The 16715-nt window shown below is 43.1% G+C and overlaps 1 protein-coding gene across 1 annotated transcript in view; it reads right to left on the reverse strand.

Moving 5' to 3' along the window:
• Positions 1–16715, reverse strand: part of ache (acetylcholinesterase) — a 186972-nt gene that overhangs the window by 70144 nt on the left and 100113 nt on the right. Inside the window, exon 2 of the mRNA XM_037674723.1 lies at positions 15718–16216. Within this exon, the coding sequence (XP_037530651.1) occupies positions 15718–16147 (430 nt within the window). The 5' untranslated portion in view covers positions 16148–16216. The remainder of the gene's footprint in view (positions 1–15717; positions 16217–16715) is intronic.

Below are 16715 nucleotides of genomic sequence, written 5' to 3' on the forward strand. Positions count from 1 at the left end.
GAAATCGTCCATCATTAAACAGGGGTGGAGGCCTCCGGGTTCAACTGCCCCCCTCTTACAATGCTGTGATTGCTAGTATCACTCAGCCCTCTGTGAACAGTAAACAGCCATCAGTGTGCTAATGACCCATTGTTAGGCTGATGGTCCTTCTTGAGCATGTGATCAGCTGGTTTTGGTTGTCAGCAGCAAACTGGTTGATCCACTCTGAGAAGGTGCTATTTAAGAGACTGAGCTGAAAACAGCACCTCAGACTGAGGAAGTCTCTTGGATGAGAGACGAAATGTTTCTAGATTTTTTTGCTTTGTTTTGTTTTTTTTGAATGTCCAGAGGACCAGATTGAACTTTTTTGGATTTTTCTACCTGGATTATTGAGCATGCATCAGAATAACTTGTTCAATTTGTACTTCTGACCTGTAGGGGCAGCAATGTGCCTCAATTGCTGCTAATCTGCTCTAAATGTCATTAGAAGGAGGAAATTTGAGCAGTAGCTTTCACCTTTAGCAATGTGGCGGTACATTTCGGGAGTTAAGCAGGTTGAGGACAACACAAATGTTTGTCCAAAGGAGTCGAGGGAAGAAATGTAGACATTAAAAATATAAAAATAATTAAACACTTTATTTATAAGCTTTTCAAAACCAGCCATTAGGGAGCGCAAGCCAGTGTATCTCTTGTGCCAGTCCCAAGCCCGGGTAAATGGTGAGGGTTGTGTCAGGAATGGCATCCAATGTAAAACACTTTTGCCAAAACCATAATGCGAATTCATCAAAGCGAAACCATACTGGATCGGTCGAGGCCCGGGTTAACAACGACCACCACCGGTGCTGGTGACAAACAGGGTGCCAGCGGAAATTGTGCTACTGTTAGTCGAAGACCATGAGGAGGGAAACGTGTCAGGAGACAGAGGGAAAAGAGGAAAGTGAAGAATGTACAGGAAAGATCTGGATGAAGTGACAGAGTATTCCCAGGGAGGAGAGAGTGGTGATCAGAGCAGACCTGAATGGACATGTTGATGAAGAAAACAGAAGGGATGAGGAAGTGATGGGTAGGTTTGGTGTCAAAAAAAGAAACCAGGAACGACAGATGGTGGAGAATTTTGCCAAGAGAATGGAAATGGCTATAGTCAATACTAGGGTTGTACATCTCTGTGTGATAGACGATTCGATTCGCATCTAGATACAAAGGTTACGATTCGATTCAAAAACGATTCATTTTAAAAACAGAACGATTTGATTCGATTCGATACAGTGGAAGAGCGATTCGGTTCGATTCGATTCAACTTTATATAATTCTACATTTTAACATTTGTTGAATGTAGACAAATATTAATTATGAACAAAAAGGGCCATTTCTATAAATGTGACATTCTTACATTATTTTTAAATTTGTAAAAGTCTACATATATCATCTCTAAAAGCGTGCAGTAAGGCACTGGCAAAAATAAAGTAAAAAGCCAAACAACAGAATCACATGTCAAATGTGTTTATTTTTAGACATGGACCTAAAAAGACCAGCTAAAAGAATATTTCTTTGTTTGATGGGATCAACATAAAATTAGAAATAAAGAAAAATTATAAAATGCACAAATGATTACAGCAGCATGTAATAAAAAAAATAGGAATAAGCTACAGTAAGCACAAAGCACCTGTGCAATAACCTGTCACATACCCTGTGTAGTTTGGTAGTTATGTGCAATATATATCATGCGCATTTTAGCTTATATTACATTACTACCTTGAAATACTTATTCACACAAATTCATTCTGCTTCACTGTAAAAATTCTACAGTGTTGTTGTTTACCATTTTTCTCTTCAGAAACTTTGTAAATATTATAATTACTTTTTCACTTTTTGGTAGTTTATTTTGTACCCTTATTGCATGCTTTAGTATTTCTTGTTTGCTTGTTTTTTGTTTTTTAGCAAGTCAAATCGGTTCTTCTCATCCTGAGCATTTCATTGTGTTAACCTTGCATATGACAAATAAACACAACTTGAACTTGAACTTAATAATACAAAAACATAATGCAAGAACAGTACGCCTAACAACAGCAGCACGAACATGAGTTTGTGTGAGCAGGTGGGCACAGATTAATATAACATCATGTCATTTAAACAGCAGCATGAGATCAGATCAGCAGCATGGATAATCAGCAGCACATATCAACAGTCAAAGTGCCGATTACATGTATAAAAGAAATCAAAGTGCAGCTTTCTGACCTGGTGAGGTAGTCTAAACAAAAGTAATGTCCTGCATTTCTACATTCACGTCAGGTTCAATCTGAACTCAAACACAGTGAAGTAGTTCACTTCCTTATGTTTGTATGTTTACCTATATTTTTATTCATCATAATCACTGTCCTCATCTTTTTTTTGCAGCAGATTTTTCTTAAGGAAAATCAGCTGATCCACATGCTCATGTTTGAGTAGACTGCGTTTTGTGGAAACAATATCTCCTGCAGTGCTGAAAACTCTCTCAGATGCCACACTGGTGGCCGGTATGCAGAGATACATTTTAGCCATAGATGACAGCAGTTGCATAACAGCAGTGGCAAGTCCTGTTGCTCTTTCCACCACTGTAGTGGGTTTTTTTTTCAGGGGCAAAGGATCACGCTCTCTGTACCTCTTGACTTCTTCATTGGCCTGGTCCCTCACAGATCTAGATGCCGTCCTTACTTGAAAGTCTTCTCCCAACAGCTGGTCCAGGGCTGACATTCTCTTCTTTTTACAAGGAGGTTTATCATCTGAAATAGAAAACAAGAACCATATATTACTGGCTATGTTTGCCATGAAGTTTTTTTAATTGACTACCATTTTATGTATAAATCTTCATTTGATGTTCAGAATTTATTTATGTAAGGACTCGTGTACATATTTAAAATATGTATCATTATCATCATCATTATTATTTAACTCTTTCTTTGCATGCAGATCATCTTATTATAGTGAATGTGTTTTATACTGATACTATGACTGCAGCACAAGTTTAAGACAAAGTCTTCTCGTTCTTGATCACAAGTTATAAAACACACAAACCTTTATGCTCATCTTGGGTCTGGGGTACATCAATGCAGATGTCCGGATCTCCATTTGCAGGTTCACTCTGACATGGATCAGTCTGCACTGGACCTCTCTGAACTGAACCCCCCGTTACCTAGAAATAAAACATGAAATAACATTTAGTGTACAGTATGGTTAAATGCAGTGTAAAGAATCAAATAAACAGTAGTCAGAATATATCTAATGACAGCAACAAAACACCAGACTGTAACTGAATGTACTGTAATATGTATTTTGTCAGTCTGTTGGGGGATTTACCTTGTGATGCAGGGATGCTGCTTCTGCTGATATGCTTGTGAATGTCCTCTCTGCATCATGGTTACTGAGGAAGGGCAGGGACTTAAAACGGGGGTCCAGAGCTGCTGCAGTGTGGAAGAGATCTTCAAGGCCTGTGTAGCGTTTCTCTAAGTCATTCTTGAACGCCTGCTTCATCTCTCTGATTAACACTGAGTCTTCATCTGATGGTTCAAAGTTCTTTTTAAGCTTTGCTTTTACAGGAAGAATCATTGAGAGTGTGGGTCGCTTGTCTTCAGACATGCTGGTAGTCACAAGTTTGACCGGCGCCGTCAGTTTGACAATGTCTTCAATGTCGCAGAAGTCTTTGTCCTTGAGAGTATTCACCTCTTCTCCTTTTCTGAGGTCCCTGGACATGAGTGCTGCAGAAATCGCAGGATGTTGCTCAAAAAAGCGTTCAAGCATGTCATGGGAGCTATTCCACCGCGTGGATACATCTTGGATGAGTTTGTGGGGAGGCAAGGCTAGTTGTTTCTGTTTCTCTTGAAGGATTTTTGCTGCCCTCACACTACAATGAAAAAAGGCAACGGCTTTCCTCACTCTCCCCAGCAACCTTGCTACTGTGTCAACTTTAAAGGCTTTCTGTGTGGCGAGATTAATAGTGTGTGCAAAGCACATGAGGTGAGGGGTCATCTCTGCTTCCACTCCAGCTAATACCATGTTGGTGGCATTGTCTGTCACCAGGGCTGGATCTTTATCAAGAAGGTTCCAGTCAACACATGCCTGTTGTAGCAGAGCACCAATGTTTCTCCCAGTGTGGGATCCTTTGAATGCCCTGGTTTGCAACACATGCACATTTAACTTCCAGTCTGGAGAGATGTAGTGGACAGTGATGGTCACATAAGACTCAGTGGAGCATGATGTCCAGGCATCGGTTGTAACAACAACTCGCTCTGCATGTGCCAATTCTTTTTCAACTTGGCTCTTCACTTGGGCATACAACGCTGGCATGCATGTGTTTGTGATATGCTGCCGGGACGGAAAATTATATCTGGGCTCTAACATATGAATCAAATCCTGAAATCCTTCCCCCTCCACTATATTGTACGGCCATAAGCCCTTAGCTATGAAACGGGTTATTGATGCCGTTATATTCTTAGCTCGTGATGAACTGTCGCCGAGTTGCCCGTAAAATTTAGTGATAACGTTACCCGTCGCTCTCTGTGTGGCAGCTGCCTGCTCCTGCTCGTTGTTATGGGGCTTGAGAAGTTTGCCATACTCCTCTCTGTGTTTTCTCGTTGCATGTTGATCAAGGTTTGTTGTGCTACCAGTGTACTTCAGAGGTGCTCTGCATAGCTTACAAATAGCGTGGTTTTTGTCGAGTTTTCCGTCCTTCTTGTAAAACCCGAAAACGTTCCACACTTTAGACTTTTGTCTGGCTGCTGTATTGAAAATCTTTCTCGGTGACCCGCTAACGCTGCTACTATTTACATCCATTCTTGTTGTCTTGGTGAGCTACGGAGCATGCGTGAGAATAGCTTCGAGGGCATTTCCGACTCTCGCGTTGTTTTATAAACGCACTGTCAACCGAGCTAGTCTCACGATACCCGGTTCATGTCTCTTCAACCGGTTCATCTCAGCATTTGTGGCTGGTTGCTGTTGATTTATACGGCTGCTACGACACAACCATATCGCTAGCTTGTCAAACCGGATATCCGGTCGTATCGGTTTATCTATAACAACCCTAGTCAATACCTATGTCCAAAAGAGGGAGGAACAAGGAGTGACTTATAACAGTGGAGGAAGGAGTACGCAGGTCGACTACATTCTGTGTAGAAGAGGAAACCTGAGGGAGAATGGGGACTGTAAGGTTGTGGCAGGGGGAAGCGTGGCCAGACAGCATTGAATGGTTGCGTGTAGAATGACTGTTGTTGTGAAGAAGAGAAAAAGAGTAAAATCAGAGAAGACCAAATGGTGGAAGCTGAAGAAGGAAGAATGTTGTGAGAAATTCAGAGAGGAGCTGTTAAAGGCTCTGGGTAGTAAGAAAAGGCTCCCAAATGACTGGGCTACTACAGCAAAAGTAATTAGAGAGACAGGTAGGAAAGTACTTGGTGTGTCATCGGGACAGGAAATGGATGATAAGGAAACCTGGTGGTGGAATAGTGAAGTGCAGGATGGTGTTCAAAGAAAGAGATTAGCCAAGAAGAAATATGACAGTGACAGGACCGAAGAGAGGAGACAGGAATATAAGGAGATGGGACGTGGAGCAAAGAGGTAAGTAGCTAAGGCAAAGCAGAGGGCGTACGATGAGTTGTATGGGAGACTGGACACTAAAGAGGGCAAGAAGGACTTGTACCGATTGGCAAGACAGATGGATTGAGCTGGAAAGGATGCGCAGCAGATTAGGCTTATTAAAGATAGGAATGGTAATGTTCTAACAAGTGAGGAGAGTGTGACGAGAAGATGGAAGGAGTACTTTGAGGAGCTAATGAATGAAGAGAATGAAAGAGAAAGAAGAGTAGAGGTCATAGAAACTGTGGACCAGGAAGTGGGAAAGATTATTGAGGGTGAAGTCCGGAAAGCTCTGAAAAGAATGAAGAAGGGGAAGACAGTAGGACCTGATGACATACCAGTGGAGGTTTGGAAATGTCTTGGAGAGATGGCAGTGAGGTTTTTGACTCAAATATTCAATGGCATATATGAGGGTGAGAAAATGCCTGAGGAATGGAGAAGAAATGTGCTGGTGCCCATTTTTAAGAACAAGGGTGATGTACAGAGTTGTAGCAACTACAGGGGAATTAAGTTGATAAGCCACATGATGAAGATTTGGGAGAGAGTTGTGGAAGCAAGACTTAGATGAGAGGTGACTATCTGTGAGCAACAGTATGGTTTCATGCCAAGAAAGAGCACCACAGATGCCATCTTTGCTTTGAGAATGCTGATGGAGAAGTTCAAAGAGGGTCAGAAAGAACTCCATTGCGTCTTTGTGGATTTAGAAAAAGCATACGGCAGAGTGCCAAGGGAGGAGGTGTGGTATTGCATGAGGAAATCTGTAGTGGCAGAAAAGTATGTTAAACTGGTATAGGACATGTATGAAGACAGGACAGTGGTGAGATGTGCTGTAGGAGTGACAGATAGCTTCAAGGTGGAGGTGGGATTGGATCAAGAATCAGCTCTGAGCCCATTATTGTTTTCTCTGGTGATGGACCAACTAACAGATGAGGTCAGGACGATCATGTTTGCAGATGACATCGTGATCTGTGGTGAGAACAGGGAACGTGTGGAAGAGAACTTGTGGAAGAGAACTTGGATAGGTGGAAGTGTGCACTTGAAAGAAGAGGAATGAAATTCAGCCGTAGTAAGACAGACTACATGTGTGTGAATGAGAGGGGGGCTGGTGGAACAGTGAGGCTACAAGGAGCAGAAGTCACAAAAGGTGCAGGTCTTCAAGTACTTGGGGTCCACTGTCCAGGAAAATGGGGAATGTGGTAAAGAAGTGAAAAAGAGAGTCCAGGCAGGATGGAGAAAAGTTTCAAGAATATTTGTGACAAAAAGGTGTCAGAAAAAGGTCAAAGGAAAAGTTTACAAGACAGTGGTGAGACCAGCTATATTGTATGGTCTGGAGACAGTGGTGTTAAAGACGGGAGCTGGCTGCAGACCACCGGACCCGGAAACCCCCTCCAGCCCACGTCTTTCCCCTCGGTTCGAACCTCACTCAGAAGTGGCAACTCATACTAATCAATAAATAAAGGAAACGTCAATTAAGTTTTATCAATTATATTAAAAAAGGCAGGAAAAGGTTACAATTTTACAGCGCTGGACTCTCCGGTCTGTGACGCGTTCACAGACCCGGAAGAGCCCTGATGTCTCATGTTATTACTCATTTATTGGGTCCTAAGACTCCGCCTTTGCAGAAGGGGAGCTCAACCTGTCAGTGGATGAGGGGGCATGACTAAGTGTGATCTCAGTTGATCTTATGTGGTTATGACGTGTTAGGAAATATGAGACGGTGCTTCAAAAGCCTTTCTATGTGATGTGGCAAGCAGATTAAACTCTATTCCGTGACAGATATTGAATCCCAGAGAGACTCTCTTTAGAGTTGCTGGCCCAGTTTAACCCGGTCAGAACCAGGTCATAATTTCGTTATAATCCCGTCTCTGAGCAGATCAAAACCATAGGCCCAGTCCAAAAGTATCTTAACAGTGGCATTGACAAAAAGACAGGAGAAAGAACTGGAAGAGGCAGAAATGAAGATGCTAAGGTTCTCCTTTGGAGTGACAAGGCTGGAAAATATTAGGAATGAGATCATCAGAGGTACAGCACAGGTTGAACAACTGCGAGATAAAGTTAGGGGGGCCAGACTGAGATGGTTTGAACATGTCCAGAGAAGGGACTGTGGGTATATTGGTAGAAAGATATTAGAAATGCAGCTTCCAGGAAAATGGCAAAGAAGAAGGCCAAAGAGGAGATATATGGATGCAGTTAGAGATGACCCGAAGGTAGTTGGAGTGAGGACAGAGGATGCAGAGGACAGAGTGAGGTGGAGGAGGATGACTCGCTGTGGCGACCCCTGAAAAGGGAAAAGCCAAAAGAAGAAGAAGAATTTATAAGATTTTCAAGTAAATTTCAAAAATCAAAAAACACAAAGTCAAAACAAAAACAAACAAACAAACAAACAACAAAAAAAGAAAAGACAAAAGACAAGCAAATAAAATATAAAGTGAAAAAACATAACCAATAGATACATAAATAAATGAAGATTGGGCAAAGTTCATAACTGTATTACCTCCTCAACTGTCCATCTTATCAGGAAGACCGTTGTAATGCGATTGAATAAAAGGAGCATCATTGGTCTTTTATATATTCGAACACTGGATCCCATATCCTAGAAAACTTGAGAATGTTACCAGAAAGTTCAAATCTCACTTTTTCCACATGCAGAATACTTATGAGATAAGTCAGCCAGGTCTCAAATTTGGGGGCTAAATCAGACTTCCACAGTTTCAGAATAAACCTTTTTGCAATCATCATACAAAAAGTTAGAGCAATATGCATGTTACAATCATGGTTTTTCAGGGTGTTGGAAGTATCCCAGCAGAGCAGTTTCAGGATCAGGTGTGACAGTGATGTTAAAGACAGATGAAAACCATTGAAAGACAAGTGACCAAAAATTATATAAACTTGGACAAAACCACTAAAAGTGAGCTAGAGTACCTTCTGCTGCCTGACATCTGTTACAAAGTGAAGAAAGGTTAGGAAAAAAATTATTTAATTTAGTTTTAGAGTAATGTAATCTATGAACTAGCTTATTCATTCAACCATTATTTAGACAGGTTAATCCCACTGAGCCTCAAGGACTCATTTACAAGAGAGACCTGATTTCAATAAAGAATGATGACAACAATGGACAACAGCGACAACAATAGACAATTATAAGAGATGGCAAAAAAGTAGCAAAAACAGTTAGATTACAAGGCGAATGTAGAAAACTAAAAACAGGAACATGTCTGCATTGGTCCTTGCCAGGAGTCCAACAGATTCTTAAAGCCACTTAGAGAGGTCAAGGTCGAGAGCGTCAGATCCTTTTGTAAGATATTCCAGGAAACGAGAGCGGCATAGGAGAAGGCCCGTTTTGCCAAGTTCAGTCTGCACTGAGGGAACACTGCAGGTAATAATGTCCTGAGAGCGCACGCTGTAGCTGCACTCACGCAGAGACATGTAGGAGGAGATGTATGAAGTCAACAGACCAAGAAGTGATTTAAAGATGAAAATGAACCAGTGGGAGCGTCTGCGTGAAGTTAATGATGACCAATTAACCAGTAAGTACAGGGTGCAGTGGTGGGTACGATAATCACAGCCAGTTATGAATCTTAGTGCACCGTGATAGACAGCATCCAGCATCTTCAGAGTGCTTGTAGGAGCGTTCATATAGATAATGTCACCGTAGTCAATGGAGGGAAGGAAAGTCGCAGTTACAAGGTGTTTCCTAGCATTCAGAGTTAGACAAGATCTATTTCTGAAAAAAAAAAACAATTTAACTTTCAGTTTCCTTAATAGGATTTATGGAGTCTTTGGAGGGGGTACTGGAAAGTGCACCTCCTGGGGACTCCCTTGTTCTGCTGGGGGACTTCAATGCTCATGTTGGCAATGACAGTGAGACCTGGAGGGGTGTGGTTGGGAGGAACGGCCCCCCTGATCTGAACCAGAGAGGTGTTCTGTTGTTGGACTTCTGTGCTCGTCATGGATTGTTAATAACGAACACCTTGTTCAAGCATAAGGGTGTCCATATGTGCTCTTGGCACCAGGACACCCTAGGCCGCAGTTCGATGATCGACTTTGTCATCGTCTCATCTGATCTGCGGCCACATGTCTTGGACACTCGTGTGAAGAGAGGGGCGGAGCTGTCCACTGATCACTACCTGGTGGTGAGTTGGCTCCGATGGTGGGGGAGGATGCCGGTCAGACCTGGCAGACCCAAACGTATTGTGAGGGTTTGCTGAGAACGTCTGGCAGAGTCTCCTGTGAGACGGAGTTTTAACTCCCACCTCCAGGAGAACTTTGAACATGTTCCGAGGGAGGTGGGGGACATTGAGTCTGAGTGGACCATGTTTTGTGCCTCTATTGTCGAGGCGGCTTACCGGAGCTGCGGCCGCAAGGTTGTCGTGCCTGTCGCGGCGGCAACCCTCGAACCCGATGGTGGGAACTGTTGGTGAGGGATGCTGTCAGGCTGAAGAAGGAGTCCTATCGGGCCTTTTTGGCCTGTGGGACCCCGGAAGCAGATGATGGGTACTGGCAGTCCAAGCGACATGCAGCTCGGGTGGTTGCTGAGGCCAAAAACTCGGACATGGGAGGAGTTCGGAGAGGCCATGGAGAACGACTTCCGCATGGCTTCGAGGCGATTCTAGTCCACCATCCGGCGTTTCGGGGGGGGGGGGGGGGTAAGCGGTACGCCACCAACACTATTTATAGTGGGAGTGGTGTGCTACTGACCTCAACTCGGGATGTTGTGGGTCGGTGGGCGGAATACTTTGAAGACCTCCTCAAGCCCATTGGCACGTCTTCCACTGAGGAAGCGGAGACTGGGGACTCTGGGTCGGGCCCTGCAATCTCTGGTGCTGAGGTCACCGAGGTGGTTAAAAAGCTCCTCGGTGGCAGGGCCCCGGGGGTGGATGAGATTCGCCCAGAGTTCCTTAAGGCTCTGGATGTTGTAGGGTTGTGTTGGCTTACGTGACTCTGCAATATTGCGTGGACATCGGGGGAAGTTCCCCTGGATTGGCAGACCGAGGTGGTGGTCCCCCTATTCAAAAAGGGGGACCGTAGAGTGTGTTCCAACTACAGGGGAATCACGCTCTTAAGCCTCCCTGGTAAGGTCTATTCGGGGATTCTGGAGAGGAGGGTCCGTCGGATAGTCAAACCTCGGATTCAGGAGGAGCAGTGCGATTTTTGTCCTGGCCGTGGAACACTGGACCAGCTCTACACTCTCAGCAGGGTCCTGGAGGGTGCGTGGGAGTTTGTCCAACCAGTCTACATGTGCTTTGTGGACTTGGAGAAGGCGTTCGACCGCGTCCCTCGGGAGACCCTGTGGGGGGTACTCTGGGAGTATGGGGTACCGGGCCCTTTGATACGGGCTGTTAGGTCCCTGTATGACCGGTGTCAGAGCCTGGTCCGTATCGCCGGCAGTAAGTCGGGCTTGTTCCCAGTGAGAGTTGGACTCTGCCAAGGTTGCCCTTTGTCACCGATTCTGTTCATAACTTTTATGGACAGAATTTCTAGGCGCAGCCAAGGTGTTGAGGGGATCCATTTTGGTGGCCTTAGGATTGTGTCTCTGCTTTTTGCAGATGATGTGGTCTTATTGGCTTCATCGATCGTGATCTACAGCTTTCGCTGGAGCGGTTCGCAGCCGAATGCGACGCGGCCGGGATGAAGATCAGTTCCTCCAAATCTGAGGCCATGGTCTTGAGCCGGAAAAGGGTAGAGTGCCCTCTCCAGGTCAGGGAGGAGGTCCTACCCCAAGTGGAGGAGTTTAAGTATCTTGGGGTCTTGTTCACAAATGAGGGAAAAATGGAGCGTGAGATCGATAGGTGGATAGGTGCAGCGTCTGCAGTGAAGCAGGCGCTGTACAGGTCTGTCGTGGTGAAGAGAGAGCTGAGTCAAAAGGCGAAGTTCTCAATTTACCGATCGATCTATGTTCCTACCCTCATCTATGGTCACAAGCTTTGGGTTGTGAGCGAAAGAATGAGATCTCGGATACAAGTGGCCGAAATGAGTTTTCTCCGCAGGGTGTCTGGGCTCTCCCGTAGAGACAGGGTGAGAAGCTCGATCATCCGGGAGGGACTCAGAGTAGAGCCGCTGCTTCTCCACGTCGAGAGGAGCCAGTTGAGGTGGCTTGGGCATCTGTTTAGGATGCCTTCTGGATGCCTCCCTGGTGAGGTGTTCTGGACACGTCCCACCGGAAGGAGGCCCAGAGGAAGACCCAGGACATGCTGGAGGGACTATGTTTCTCGGCTGGCCTGGGAACGCCTCGGGGTTCCCCCGGAAGAGTTGGCCCAAGTGGCTGGAGAGAGGGAAGTCTGGGCCTCCCTACTTAGGCTGCTACCCCCGTGACCCGACCCCGGATAAGTGGAAGAAAATGGATGGATGGATGGACAATAGGATTTCCATGTGAAGCTTAAAGAGAGATGTGAGTCGACCAAGATACCCAAATATTTATAGGAATCAACAAACTCAATAGGGACACCATTTGAGGATAAAATTAGAGGAAGAACTGATGGGACTGACTTTCCTGTTTGAAAAAAGCATCCCTTTGGTTTTATCGGCATTTAGGACAAGTCTGAGACAGAACAAGTCTGACTGGACTATGTCAAAGGCGGATTGCAAAAGCTGGAGAGCCTTAGCAACTGTTTTAGTTCGACAATAAACAACTGTGTCATCAGCATAGAAATGTAAGGATGCATCAGGGATGCTTTGACCTACATTACCTATGTAGATTGTAAAGAGGGTGGGTCCTAAAACTGAGCCTTGTGGTACACCATTACTGACTGTTAGATAACTGGAGGAAATACCATTTTGTTTAACACATTGCCTCCGATCTGAAAGATAGAGAACCAACCAATAGTATGATCTGAAAAAAAAAATCAATTTCTGATAGCTATTGACACAATATGTCATGATCCACAGTGTCAAAAGTTTTAGACAGGTCTAAGAAAAGTGTAGCACAATAATCCTTAGCATCCAATGCTTCAACGATGTCATTAAAAATCTTCAGTGAAGCAGTCGTTGTGCTGTATTGATTCATGAAAACTGATTGGTGGGGAGGTAAGATGTTAAATGAGTCCAAATACGTTCTAATTTGAGAGTTTAAGTTTTTCTAGAGCCTTGGCTAAAAGGCAGAGTTTAGAGATTGGTCGATAGTTGTTCAATGAGGTGGGGTCACCTCCCTTCAGCAAAGGTAGAACAAAGGCTATTTTCCAAGCATATGGAATGGTGTTTTGTCTTATGGATAGGTTAAATATGTGGGTCATGGGAACTGCAATGATATGAGCGGCCAGCCTTAAGAAATAAGGTGGAAATTCATCTGGTCCTTGAGAACGGGGAAAGAGAAAAGGTGTGATTTACTGAAGATTGACTTGTAGGAGAGATGGTTTGTAATAGATTGACTTTTTGGAGAAGTGGCTGATTTTCCATTAGTACCTGTGTTAAATAAAGAACTAGAAGCAACAAAAATGTTTGTTGAAACAGTTCAGGATCTCGTGCTTATTTGACACAGGAACAGAGTTAGCAAGAACTTGTGATGTGAGGTCAGATGATTGGGAGCTGCCTGAGAGAGATTTGATGGTTTTCCAGAATCTTTTAGGATCATTTAGATTTTTGGAGGTCTGAGATAAGAAATAGTTCCATTTTGCAGCTTTGATGGAAATTGTGCATTTATTCCTCATCTGCTGAAAACTGAACCCATCAGTGTCTGAGCCAGATTTTCTCGCTGTGGCCCTAAGATGATCTCTCCTGTTCAGGAGGTCAGCTAGCTCAGGAGTAAACCAGGGGCTGTCTTGTCCTTTTATTCTGAACTTGCGAAAAGGAGCATACTTGTTTACAAAATAAATTAAACAATTAAGGAAATTGTTCCAAGCGGTGTTCACATCGTCGGTTAATAGAATATGATGCCAGTCAAACAGAAATAAATCCCAGAGGGATGACTGTTCACAAAAACTTTTGAAATCCCCCTTTTGAATTAATCTGGGCTTAGCGTGCAGAAGTTTAGTGTCTCTGAGAACCGCTATTACAAAATGATCACTTAGAATATCGGCAAAATCACCTACACTGGGGAATTTTTTTTCATTCAACCTTTATTTAGACATGTTAATTCCATTGAGCCTCGAGGACTCATTTACAAGAGAGAACTGATTTCAACAAAGAATGATGCTAACAATGGACAATCATAAAAGAGGCATACAGATTTTTTAAAAACAAATTAAAATAAGATGGCAAAAATAGCTAGATCATAAGGCGAATGTAGAAAACTAAACACAGGAACATGTCTGCATTGGTCCTTGCCAGGAGTCCAAAAGATTATTAAAGCCACTTAGAGAGGTCAAGGCTGAAAGCTTCAGATCTTTTTGAAAGATATTCCAGGAAACAGGAGCGGAGTAGGAGAAGGCCCTTTTTGCCAAGTTCAGTCCTCAATGAGGGAACACTGCAGGTAATAATGTCCTGAGAGCGCACGCTGTAGCTGCACTCATGCAGAGACATGTAGGAGGAGATGTACAAAGGCAACAGACCAAGAAGTGATTTAAAGATTAATATATACCAGTGGAAGAGTCTGCGTGAAGTTAACGATGTCCAGCCAACCAGCAAATACAGGGTGCAATGGTGGGTACAATAATCACAGCCAGTTATGAATCTTAGTGCACCGTGATAGACAGCGTCCAACATCTGTAGGGTGCTTGTAGGAGCATTCATGTAAATAATGACACCGTAGTCAAAAGAGGGAAGGAAAGTAAGTAATTTGTAAGGCATATGTGAGGCACTTTGTTCACAGGCTTTGAACCCCGTGGTTTATACAATGCTGCTGCTAATTTATTGATTTTTTTGACTGGCTAATAAGCTTCCTGCCACCAAAAACATTTAGCCTCGTCAGAACCGGGCACTCACTTATCTGCCCAATACAAGTCTCTCTTGGGGGGGTGGGGGGGTGATCCTCCTGACTCAATGACACTACCTCGTTGGTTCATTGAGGTTGATTGCTGATCACATGGCCTCAGAGAAGAATTATAGGTAAAATTTATGTTCATTGTTAATCATTTCTGTTAGCTGTTTAGCATTGTTCTTTTAGTGATTAGTCTGTTCTTGTTATCTTTGTTTATATGTTCATTATGTGCTAGTTTGTGTTAGACCATTCAGTAGAGTAACAATGAATAGCGGAGGTAGTTGGCATGAAGACCTGTGGGATTCACTCTGTGTTGAAAAGTAAGATAAAGTCATAAAACGCCATCTGTTGTTTGAATCTTAATCTACAACAAAAGCTGTACAGTAGTCCCTCGCTACTTCGAGGTGCGTTTATCGCGGACTCTGTCTATTGTGGTTTTTCAAAATAAGATTGGACATGACACACAATTGGCCTTGGTGATTGATGGATGAGCCACACGATCAGCATGGAATTTTTATTTTAAATAAATTATTTTAAATTATTTAGCACCTGCTGCACATTTGTGCAGTCCAGAGCTGCAGAACAAGCTTCCTCCTGCACATCTGTGCAAACCCTACTAAAGAATAAACTTCCTGCTGCAGCTGATCTCTGTGCAGAGCGTAGAAGTGGGTGTGGCCGAGAGCACTTGAAGGTGGCAGAAAGCAGCAGAGGCAGAGAGAGGGGAATCATGACATTATGTGTTCTTTTAGAGCGTTTAGAGTTTAGAAACATTGTTTAGAATATTTTAAGAGTGTGGGAAGTGTTTAAAACACTATATACATATATATATATATATATATATATATATATATATATATATATATATATATATATATATATATATATACAAAATAAACTACGACTTACTACTTGTACTACTATTCCTACTTCACAATTTTTCACTTATTGCGAGGCTTCAGGGTACAGATCCCCCCGATAAACGAGGGACTACTGTACATCTCTCTCAGTAGCTGTGGGCTGCCTCATGTTACGTGTTACAACACCCGCAGCTTAAATATGTACAATTTATTAATTAATTAATTTATTTATTTAGAGCAGCTTATATTCGGGTGCGCTCTATAGACCGGCAATTACTGTAGATCTCTGTAAACTGGCAACTTCAAAAGTAGATCTTGGTTCAGAAAAGTTTGGCCCTCCCTGAACTATGGGGTTTTCAGCTGATACTTATGCTGCTTGTTAAATTCTGTCCTGAGGCCCAGTTAAGTTTGTGGGAGCAGAACACTTACCTCCACCATAGATCCACACCATGACAGATAGGTTGTGAGGTCTGGGAGAAGAAGGCACCCAGATGTTCAGGTACAGGCAGTCCTCACTCATCTCTCTGTTTGGATTCCACATCTCGATGCCCTGGAAGCCGGGGAATGAGGTATCTACAAACTGGTAACAGGCCTTTGGGTAGGCATTGGCCTCTAACAGTCCTGTCCAGGGACGTTTGGGTTCAGCAGGGCGAAAACGTTGCTTTCCGATAGGCGGCTCACCAAAGGGGATGCCTAGAAAGGCAGTAACATAGTTCTGACTCGGGACTGGAAGGCGAATGCCTCGGACACGACCATAACGTGTATGAACGATGTCTGCATCATTCTGAGAAAAGCAGAGGGGAACAAGAGAAAGACTAAAGATGGAGGAGAAAAAGAAGAGAATAATGCAGGGCTGCATGATGGAGGCTATGAGGCTGGAGCTGTGCTCGTGACTCCCAGGCAGGATGTGCTCTGCTTCACCTCAGACCTGCAGAGGACAGAGACAGAGAGAGTAATCCGATTACTGACTGAAGGAGAGGAAGCAAATAACACACAGGAGGCTGTCATCCGTCAGGTTTGAACAAACCCACATGACAACCGTTCACGACAGCTGGTAGCACGATCACTCAGATCACAATGTTCAGGGATTTCTGCTCACTTCATCTGTAGAACTTTTCAAATATTTAACTTGGATTAAATAAATATCTTTCATCTTTTTATTCTCTGAATTCTTTAAAACACACATATATCTATATAAATATATATACATACATATATATATACATACATATATATATATACATACATATATATATATACATACACATACATATAAATATACATACATATATATATACATACATACACATACATATATATATATACATACATATATATATACATACATATATATATACACATATATATATACATACATATATATATATATACATACATATATATATATATACATACATATATATATA

The sequence above is a fragment of the Nematolebias whitei genome, chromosome 1 (genome assembly GCF_014905685.2).
Source record: "Nematolebias whitei isolate Nwh7 chromosome 1, NemWhi1, whole genome shotgun sequence".
NCBI lineage: Eukaryota > Metazoa > Chordata > Actinopteri > Cyprinodontiformes > Rivulidae > Nematolebias > Nematolebias whitei.